Here is an 11358-nt window from a genome sequence, read left to right on the forward strand (position 1 = left end):
GTTCGTGTTCCACAAATATATCAGCTCCTTGTGGAACATTTTATATGAGTTTCATTGAAGGACTATGATCACATCTTATATCTGTTTTACATCATTTCATGCAACACATGTCAGCGGAATTGATAGATCTGCTATTTTCACTAGTTTGGGCATAATCTCTCTTTTTGTTCCCAAAAGTTTGGGAACCACTGAATTATAGAGCATTGCTCACTTGCATCCTAAAGGCAGGAAGCTGTCATCTGTTTGTCATTTCCTTTTTTTAATCACTTACATTTTTTATTCACACAACACTCAAAAGACAAACATTACACAATAATAAGAAAACCAAAACCACAACCACCAAAAATAAAATAAAAATAAAATAAAAAAACACAATAAAAAGACAGTTGACAACTGATCACATGACAATTCTGCAATTACACATAACATAATACACTCCCCAGGCCCCCGGCTCTTCCCTTGCATCATAATCCCTCCCCTCCCCACCGTCTCTGTTAGAACTCTTATATGAAGTCCATTTCCACCATTTGTCCTCCTATTAACCTCAATTGGTGTGTCAGTTTCTCCATAGTATACATTTCCTCTATTGGCTCAGTCCACTGATCTTTTGTCCGAGGTTGCTCCTTACCCCATTTTCTTGTAATTAATTTTTCCCCTGCTGTCAATAATATTTTCACCAAATATCTATCATCTTCTTGAATCCTCCCTTCTGCCAAATCACCCAGGTAAAGAACTCTACACTCCCGTGGTACCTCATATCCCAAGACCTTTTGAATTTGTTCAATGTCCCAATGTTATATCTGTTTTACATCATTTCATGCAACACATGTCGGCAGAATTGATTCCCTTTTTTATCTGTCTATTTATTTGTCCTCCACACAAGTTCAACACATGATGATCTGTTTGAGCATTCATAACATTTACTTAGAGATTACACACATCCACTTGAATCCTTTCAGTCACTTTCATGGTAGGGATGGGACGATATGAAAACTTCACGTCACGATAGTGACCAAAGGAATTACAATTTACGATATTATCGCGATAATCAAAATATCCCCAACATTATCCCAGGGTGGAACATTTGCCAAGAAATAGCAGATCTACAAGCTCGTCCCAACCCTATTTGATGGTGTGTTTTTTTTTTTTTCTTTTACAGCCATGTTTGTAGAGGAGGCTGCCCACCAGAGAAATAGTGAGCAACTGCATGCAATGTCTTCCACCCAGCTGGAACCCCAGAGTCCCAGTGATGGAGAAAGATTGACAGATGAGCTAAGAGACTTCATCAGCCACTTCATGCAGAAGGTCGTCCTTAACCATACTTCTCCGTATGATGGACTGTGCATGCAAAAATTGCCAATCCAAAAATCTCACAAGGCATCGCATCCCAAGATTCCCAACACATTGTGAGCTTGTAGACCAGCTACAGTATTTTATCAATCTTTTTAAAGAAATTGAAAATGTTAAATTTGTTTCTGACAAAGTTTGAACATTTTAGAAGATGTTTGCCTACAATGAGATGCTCAAAATTGGGAAGCAAGGTTGAAAGTTGTTAAGGCATGAAATATTTTGATAATTTATGTAGTTCCATATTACCATAAGCTGGTTACAGAAATGTATTTTTAAACAAACAAACTTTCCATTCAGGTGGAAGAATTCAAACTGTGTCTCAGCAGCATGTCAATCAGCATCGCGGAGCAGCAAATGGCAAGTACTCGTTTTTTAAGTATATGCTTGAGTCATTTGGAAAATAAGCACACATTGATTTTACAGCATGCGTCCATAGTGAGCTGACCTCGGACATGTTATTGTTATATATCTACATCTGGCAGATGTTGCGGAGTATGATGGAGGCCCAGGACCAGTTGCAGAGGAACTACATCAGTAAGAAGGAGGAGCACAGAGCTCTGGAGATGCAGAATTACATGGGCCTGTCCAGAAACACTGGCACCTTTGACCCCGACAGGTCAGACTTCCCTTCATGGTGTGATTTGTTTGTTTCAGTGGTCCGTTTAACCTTTCTTGGAATGTAGCGTTTTTAATGCAACTTAGCTGAGTGAGAGGGCTGTCTGGCAATCAGAAGGACCCCGGTTCACGGTGGTCTACCCCTGTGGTTCTCAACCTGTGGGTCGGGACCCCCAGGGGCGCCCCTAAATAACTTTTGGGGGTCCCCAGATGATTAACTTAATGTGCAACATTGTTTTCTCCCTCAACAGTAAACAAACCAACATAAAGTTTAAGTGTATGTGAGAGGGTATATTATGCACATTTCTAAAGTGACGGACTTTTTAATACCTCTAAAATGACAAATTAAACATTGGCCAAATTGTCAAAATATTATAGGCAGAAATTGTGAAAATATAACCGTTTTGTACAAAATGTAATGCCTCAACTCTTACTGCTCGTCAGGGTGGGGGGTCCCCAGTTAAAATATGATTATTTGGGGGGTTGCTGCCTGAAAAAGTTGAGAACCACTGGTCTACCCAGTCTATGCTGAATCGTCCCTGAGCAAGACACACTTTGTGTAGCCAGACAACTATTCTACAATCTCTGAATGCTACATAGAGTCTGGAACTACACCTCCCAAAATCCGAGGCAGAAAGCTGTCATCTGTTCGTCATTTCTGTTATAAATACTTTTTAAATGCATGGTGTATCACCTTTAAAGGGATAGTTCAAGGGATATCAATTACTCACCCCATGGAGACCAGCAGTGGTTCTCTATGGAGACAAAAATAACTTGCTTTGTTTCCCAGAGTCACACACAGAGTCTCCTCAAATTATTGGCTTAGGAATGTGATAAAAACAAAAAAATATCCATGAATTCAAGTCTCCATGGGTAATTATCATGAGTATTCGATAGGAAAAAAAGTAATTTTGGAACTATCCCTTTAACTTAAGCTTTATATGAGATACTTAAATGGTTTCCTGTTGAAATAAGCTTAGTCTTTTCATGGATCTCCTTTTAGTAGACCTTGTACCAGTGAACTGTACCGTCATGAATCTGTACATTTTCCTATGCAAACTTCTAATAAAGCCTTCAATCAATCAATCAAAAACCCCAGGAACAGTGTTAATAGTACCCACTGCTCCTAAATGCTGATGTCAAATTAAGTATGTGCAACCCCAATACAACGAAAGGGGACTAGATTATTATAATTATTTGTTCAAATGTATTTATTTTTCTTTTTTGTTGCAGTGCACGAGTGCATGCACACGTCATGTTAGGTTAGCCTCGGAAACCCAGACTTAGGCAAGCTCATGCGTCGGGTGTGTGTCTTTATGTATGGATATGTGTGTGTGTGTGTGTGTGTGTGTGTGTGTGTGTGTGTGTGTGTGTGTGTGTGTGTGTGTGTGTGTGTGTGTGTGTGTGTGTGTGTGTGTGTGTGTGTGTGTGTGTGTGTGTGTGTGTGTGTGCACTGTGCAGGCTTGTAGAGGGGGATATTTTCAGGCTAGGGATGCACCTGGAAGACTTAAAGGAGGTGATAGACAGGAATCTGTGTGAGCAACTGTCCCCTCCCCACTCATCCACCCCGTCCACACCCCTGTCACTGAACGCAGAGCCAGGACCACCCTTCCTAATCACACCCTCCCTTACACCAACTCAGCATGAGGTAACTCACCCACCCACTCATTCACTCACTCACTCACTCATTCACTCACTCCTACTCTCTCTTTCATTTGTCTCACGTAGGCAGATGATCAGAGATCTAAACTCTACCTACGATTTCCCCAGACATACCTTTCATTAATTTGCCATTTCCTCCTTCTCAACATATTTTGGACAATTCTTACCCCGAATTTAGTATGTCACACACTTGTAATTGTGTCACTAGCAGCACTGCTGACCCCTTCTGGTTGGTCTCAGGCTGACTGAGTCCTGAGGATGTTATTGAAACCACCTACTGATACTCATGACCTGACATTTCTTTTCACCTGCCAGTGAGGAGCTTCACTGGGAGAATGTAACATGTTCAACACCATTGCTGACAGGGACCTTTGAGCAACCTGCAGTTCAGGGGTCTTCAACGTTTTCAGGCCAAGGACCCCTTAGTTGAGAGAGAGATGAAGCAGGGACCACCCCACAACCTGTTCATAGATTCCATATGTAGTTTCATTGTTTGATAGGCACGATCATCAGTGTATTTTGGATTCATGTTAATGTGGGTTTCAGATATTTAACCACTTGAATCATCAATACTTAATAAACTTGACCTTTCACTGTACTTAGTCTGCTCTTTTTCCCCTTCAAAGCTCCAAAGTTCTCCGAAAATGGATGCTAGTGTGCTGTCAAGTGGTTAATATAAAAAAGGGAAAAAAACAAGTTTCTGTCACACAAAGATTTGGAGGACCCCCTTTAGTAACTCTGAGGACCCCCTGTTGGAGACCCCTGCTGTAGTTGCTAGTGCAGCGACAAGAAATAACCTCCCCATCTGTCCTTCCTCCTACAAACACGGTCAATGATGTTTATTGGAATTCTGCAGTTGTGGGCAGGAACTTTAGCCCTGCGCCACCTGAGTGTGCCTCTTTCATTTCCTCTTTCTGTTTCTTATCCTTACATAACAACTACTGTATGTTTGTTGTCGTTCAACCACATGAACCCTAACCCATCATGGGGCAAACATTCAGCGAAAATAGCCAGTCTACAAGCTCACAACGCATTGCGACTTGTGCTGCGTTGTGAGCTTATAGATTGGCTATTGGCTACAAAGAGATTGGGATTAGAGGGAAAAAAGGAGCAGACCAATTATAGAGCCCTGGGGGTCCCCAGTCAACTAAGTACAGAACCTTGCAAGTGGTTAAAGAAGAAGTGACTTCACCGTCTGAAACTTAAACTCAAAATGTATGGCTTTGACTTCAGTTGACATGCATGTGCATTTTGCCCCAAGATGTTCATGTGCAAGTCTGTAATGCGCAACTTGCTTGTATCCAAAAGAAGCTCCCAATTTGTAACTGCATCCCTGCTTCCTGTGCGTGTGTGTCTGTGAGTGGGTGTGAGATGACCACAAATTATCTGGTTCTCATGTTCCAGGGTTCAAGCACATGTTTTTCCACTCCGGGTTATGAGATGGTGATGAAGAGGAAGGAGGGCGGTGGGGAGGAAGAGGAAGAGGCGGAGACCAGGGAGGACCTGGGAGGGGACCAATCAGAGCAAAGCAGTGAGGTCATAACCACAGACTCTGAGGCCTGTAACAGCGCTGGCCAGAGTAGCAGCCACCCACGGTAATACACTGACCTTTTGTCTTTATAGTTGAATTAAGAAATGTTTAAGAAGTAGTGAAAATAGCCAATCTACAAGTTCACAGCACGGCGTGAAGCGATGCGTTGTGAGCTTTTAGATCGGTCTCGAGCTAAAAGTTTTGGGAACCACTGTTGTAGGATATTGGTGTTGAAAGAACAACTAGGTACATTTTATGATTTGTTAACCTCTGAAGCTTGAAAAATATAAAAAGGAGAAAATATATGACCAGGTGACCATGGTGCACTGTGATGTATTTGTGTTGTATGTATTTCCATTGCTTACTGTAAATCACTCTGGATTAAGAGCTGAATGCCTAGGGAGATCCCCTCCAACCAACCACTCCAAATTGTTACAGTATATTGTATTAAAAAAGGAAAAGTTGAATATTAAATCCAAAAAAACACCTACATTTAAATTATACATTATATATGGGAGTTGATGTGCCTGTGGCAGCAGTCATTTGTGACATCAGTTGTCTATGATGATACTGTATGTCTATGAGATAATGCGGGCAAGGTTTCAGCCAGATCATTCAATTAAAGTTAAATGAAAGGGTTTAGAGTTGAATATATTTAAGAGTAAACTATTAGTAATCGTATAAGATAAGTGAATATGTGGGTATCAAAATAGTGGAGGTGCCAGTTGCATACTGGCAGTGTGCACAAGAATATGTGCCACTCTGCTCTGACAGAAACTGTGTGCCTAACAACCAGCTCTGCCAAACTTCTCTGGGGGAGTTATTGTTGTGATGATGGCTAAGGTGACCCATTCGTTTCGATGTACTGTAGCTAAGTTGACACACAGTCAGGTTGCATTGTACAATTTGATTATTTCTGGTCAGCTTACGCAGCAAAGCAATACCACCGGTGACCACCACATAATTAACAAATGTCCCTAATGAACAAACTGCCATTGTGGATCTCCATATAGGGGCGTGTGACATCAGACACATAAGAAGCCGTGGCCTAACAATACCGATTTAGGGTTGTGTAACAGCATCTCGGGGGCAGGGTGTAATGTAAACACAGACGGTAACGGCCGTTCAAGGTTGTGGAAGTGTTTTTCCCTGAACTGGAATTCAAATATACTGGCGTCAAGTTGTCCAGCCTGGATAGGTGGAGGACTTCAGTGAATATCTCTGCACATTCTGCACAAAAGTGGTATGCAGCTGGTTAGCAGGCAGCCACCCACCTCCCTGAAGATGACCTCTCTGGCCGCTGTGACAGCCCACCTGGACGTGTACAAAGCGGTGGACGGCAGGAGCGACAATGGACAGACTATGCTGATGGTAGCGGCAGAGCAGGGCCACCTGGAGATTGTCGAGGAGCTCATTAGGAGGGGTGCCAACACGAACCTGGACGACGTGGACTGCTGGACGGCACTGATCTCAGCGGCCAAGGAAGGACACGTGGGGGTGGTGAAGATACTGCTGGACAACAATGCCAACCTGGGACACAGAGATGTTGGAGGGTGGAGTGCTCTCATGTGGGCGGCCTATAAGGGTCGTGCTGCCGTCGTGCAGCTGTTACTGGAGAGAGGAGCCAACCCCAATGTCTTTGGTCACCAGTGTGTCTACCCCATTATCTGGGCGGCCGGTCGAGGCCACAGCAAGATTGTCCACCTCCTGCTGCAGCACGGAGCCAAGGTCAACTGCTCGGATAAGTATGGTACCACTCCATTGATCTGGGCGGCCAGGAAGGGCCATTACGACAGCGTTGTGCACCTGTTGGCCAACGGAGCCGACGTGGACCAGGTAGGGGCGAACTCGATGACTGCCCTGATCATGGCGGCGAAGGGCGGCTTCACCGAGGTAGTCAAGGAGTTGCTGAAGATCAACCCCAATGTCAACATCACAGACCTGGATGGGAACACAGCACTGGCTATTGCCGCCAAGGAGGGACACACTGAGATCGTTCAGGACCTGCTGGACGCTGGCACCTACATCAACATCCCTGACAGAAGTGGGGACACGGTGCTGATCGTAGCAGTGAGGAAAGGTCATGTGGAGATAGTCCGAGCCCTGTTGAACAAATATGCTGATATTAACGTCAGAGACAAGGATGGAAAGACTGCCCTCTACTGGGCTGTTGAGAAAGGCAACACAACCCTGGTGAGGGACATCCTGCAGTGCAACCCAGACACCGAGAGTTGCACCAAGGATGGAGAGACGCCTCTTATCAAAGCCACCAAGATGAAGAACATAGAGGTAGTGGAGCTGCTGCTGGATAAAGGAGCCAAGGTGTCTGCTGTGGACAAGAAAGGAGACACTGCCCTCCACATCGCCATCCGAGGAAGCTGCCAGCTGGCTGAGCTGCTCCTGAGGAACCCAAATGATGGTCGCCTGCTGTACCTTCCCAACAAGGCTGGAGAGACACCGTACAACATCGACTGCACCCACCAGAGGAGCATCCTCACACAGATATTCGGAGCCAAGCACCTGTCTCCCTCTGAGTCAGATAGGGACATGTTGGATTATGACCTGTATAGTAGTGCCCTGGCAGACATCCTGAGTGAGCCCACCATGCAGCCCCCCATCTGTGTGGGCCTGTATGCCCAGTGGGGCAGCGGCAAGTCCTTCCTGCTGCAGAAACTGGAGGATGAGATGAAGACGTTTGCGGTGCAGAAAATCGAACCATTGTTCCAGTTCTCCTGGCTGGTGGTCTTCCTCACACTGCTGCTGTGCGGCTCTGTGGCGCTGGTGCTGGACTTCACCATGGAACCCCGTCTGGCAATCACTGTCTCTCTCAGCCTCCTGACACTGCTCTACGTCTTCCTTGTGCTGGTGTACTTTGGAAGCCGCCGTGAGGGTGAGAGCTGGAACTGGACCCGGGTCATAAGCACCTGTCTGGCCCGCCAGGTGGGTTACCTGGAGCTGCTACTCAAACTCATGTTTGTCAATCCCCCTGAGCTGCCTGAACAGACCACCCGCGCCCTACCTGTCAGGTTCCTGTTCACAGACTACAACCGCTTGTCTAGCATGGGAGGGAACACCTCCATTGCAGAATTGATCACTACCCTCTCGGACGCCTGCGAGAGGGAGTTTGGCTTCATGGCCACCAGGCTCTTCATGGTTTTCAAGAACGACAAGATCCAAGGTAACAAATGGAAGAAGACATGTTGTGTTCCATCCTTTGTGCTGTTTGCAGTGACCTTAGGCTGCCTCATCACCGGTGTGGCCCTGCTGGCTATCTTCAGGGTGGATCCGGAGTACCGTACTGTGAATGTAGTGCTAACAGTCATGGCCATCGTGGTGGGCCTGGCTCTGTTGCTCAACTGCAGGACCTGGTGGCGGATAGCATACTCTGTCCTCAACTCCCGGAGGAAACATCTACACAGCGCTGCCAACAACCTGCACAAACTCCAGAGCGAAGGATTCATGAAGGTACTGAAGCATGAGGTTGAGCTGATGTCCAAGATGGCCAAGACCATGGATAGCTTCACCCAGAACCAGACACGTATGGCTGTCATCATCGACGGCCTGGACACATGTGAACCAGACCGAGTGCTACAGATGTTGGACATGCTGAGGGTGTTGTTCTCCAAAGGTCCCTTCATCTCCATCTTTGCCAGCGACCCCCACATCATCATCAAGGCCATAAACCAGAACCTCAACAGCGTGCTGAGGGACTCTAAAATCAACGGCTACGACTACATGAGGAACATCGTCCACCTGCCCGTCTTCATCAACACCCGCGGCCTCAGCATGGCCAAGAAGCTCTGTGCGGCATCCCCCCGGCATGAGGACACAGACGGGAATAAACCCCTGGGAGAGCAGACCAAGCTCTGCAGCAAAAATGCACTCAACCGCAAGGATACACACAGGCAGCGTCACATCACCAGGCAGATGTCCTTTGACCTGACCAAGCTGTTGGTCACTGACGACTGGTTCAGTGACATCAGCCCCCAGAAGACGAGGAGGCTACTCAGCATCATCTCTGTCACCGGACGTCTACTTCGAGCCAATCAGATTACCTTTAACTGGCACTGCCTAGCTTTGTGGATCAACCTGACAGAAGAATGGCCCTACAGAACATCATGGCTCATCCTATTTCTGGAGGAGACCAAAGGAGTGTCTGACCAGGTCACACTGAAAAGCATCTATGATAGAATTTCCAAGAACATCCCTACCACCAAGAACGTGGAGCCCTTGCTTGAGATCGATGGCGACCACCGAAGCTTCGAAGTGTTCCTGTCCTCCAGAACACCTGTCCTCACTGCCCGGGACGTGGAGATGTTCCTTCCCTGCACCGTTAACCTGGACCCCAAACTCAGGGAGATAATTGCAGACGTGCGGGCGGCCAGGGAGCAGGTCAACACAGGAGGAATTCCCTATTCAATGCTGCCCCTGCAGGAGAATGTGTCTTGCTCCCCATTAGGCTATCGTCCAAACTCTGCTACCTGCTCACCAACAGGCTCCTTTGCCAGCACGATGGCCACCCAGCTGCACAGCATCAACTTCAGTGGCATGACGGGCACTCAGCACCCCTTCTACAACCAGCCCTATTTCCCCGAACATGTGTATCACCTGCCAAGGCATTACTCCCACCAGGTCCCCTCATCCAACTCCCCTGCCTTCATGAGACCACAGGGCCACATTAAGAACAACACCAGTGGACTTGTCTTTGGCTCTGGGGCCCCGGTGGCACTACTCTGCTCTCTGAACACAGATGCAGTTTGTGAGCATCTCAAACAGCTGGATGGCATCGACCCGAACATGCTGGCCCAGTACACCTCCACTATCAAGAAGGCCAACGTGAATGGCAGAGTGCTGTCCCAGTGCAACCTGGATGAACTAAGGAAAGAGATGAAGATGAACTTTGGAGACTGGCAGCTCTTCAGGACAATGGTGATGGAGCAGCGGCACGCTGAGAGCCAGGCTCTGCTTCAGCACGAGCCAAGACCTGCCAGTGAGCAAAGCAGACGTCCCAGGACTCCCCAGCACGACAGAGGTGACTTCAGCATCAACCTCAGCTTTGAGGAGCTCAACGGAACTGGGCTGGCCTCCGAGACAGAACAGCAACCCATGCTGGCCGGCGACAAACAGGCAGAGTACCACAATGTCGACCTAGCTCGAGCAATGGAGGAAAGAGACCTGTCCAGCCCCATCCCAGACAATTCCAGGGTCCAAGCCTTGATGACACTACAGATTCGTCATCGGGTTGTGGATGCCCCGGACCCCATTGGTGAAGGTGACAGTGGCTCAGGAGGTAAAGTGGCTGGTTCGGAATTGGATGGTTCTCAGTTCAACACATAACCCCTAGCTTGTCCAGATGAGCAGGTTTGTGCCTTGCATAGTTTCCTCTGCCGTTGGGGTGTGTGTGTGTGTGTGTGTGTGTGTGTGTGTGTGTGTGTGTGTGTGTGTGTGTGTGTGTGTGTGTGTGTGTGTGTGTGTGTGTGTGTGTGTGTGTGCGCGCGCGCGCGTGTGTTGTGTGTGTGCGCGCGCGCGCGTGTGTGTTGTGTGTGTGTGTGTGTGTGTGTGTGTGTGTGTGTGTGTGTGTGTGTGTGTGTGTGTGTGTGTGTGAATGGGTGAATGAAATGGTCACTGTGAAACGCTTTGGATAAAGTGCCATATAGCCTAATTGCACCATTTACTATTTGTTTTATCATTTGAAGAGGATTAGAAGCAGGATGACAGCATCTCATCCAGGACCCCAAGCTATTGTGGTTATGTCATTACAGGCGAAAAATGTAAAATAGCGGATCTACAAGGTCACAATGCCTCACATTGGAAATTGAGCTTACAGTGCTTAATGCCTGTGTGTGTGTGCACGCAGAGCACACGTGCTTGTACTGTCGTGTGTCTGTTTATGTGGTCGAATGACAGGCCACGTTCCCTCGCCCTTCCTGAGGGCAGGTCGTGTTTCAGGCACAGTGTCAGTGTCAGATTCCTCAGGGGACAACAGCGAACAGTCTGTGTCAGTATGTGTCTGTCTTCCTTCTTACTCAGGCATGTGGACGATTCTGTAGAGGGACCGGACCTCGGTATAGGTGAGGATGACAAGGATGGGAAGGAAGGGAGGAGCTCGACCGAGAGAATATTCAACAAAGATGACATCTTATCACATCTGACTGGATCGAAGTCGCCCTCGACCGACAGGCGGTGGACCCCTGAAAGGT

The 11358-nt window shown here is 47.1% G+C and overlaps 1 protein-coding gene across 1 annotated transcript; it reads left to right on the forward strand.

Moving 5' to 3' along the window:
- Positions 1-6457: 6457 nt before the first annotated feature.
- On the forward strand, positions 6458-10310 carry LOC308284819 (kinase D-interacting substrate of 220 kDa B-like; the record flags this gene model as incomplete). Its single annotated transcript, XM_080725546.1, is given in 2 exon segments — positions 6458-10239; positions 10241-10310. Coding segments are annotated over 2 exon segments (3789 nt in total). The 5' UTR covers positions 6458-6520.
- Positions 10311-11358: the final 1048 nt, after the last annotated feature.

The sequence above is a fragment of the Nannobrachium achirus genome (genome assembly GCF_963921795.1).
Source record: "Nannobrachium achirus genome assembly, chromosome: 5".
Classification (NCBI taxonomy): domain Eukaryota; kingdom Metazoa; phylum Chordata; class Actinopteri; order Myctophiformes; family Myctophidae; genus Nannobrachium; species Nannobrachium achirus.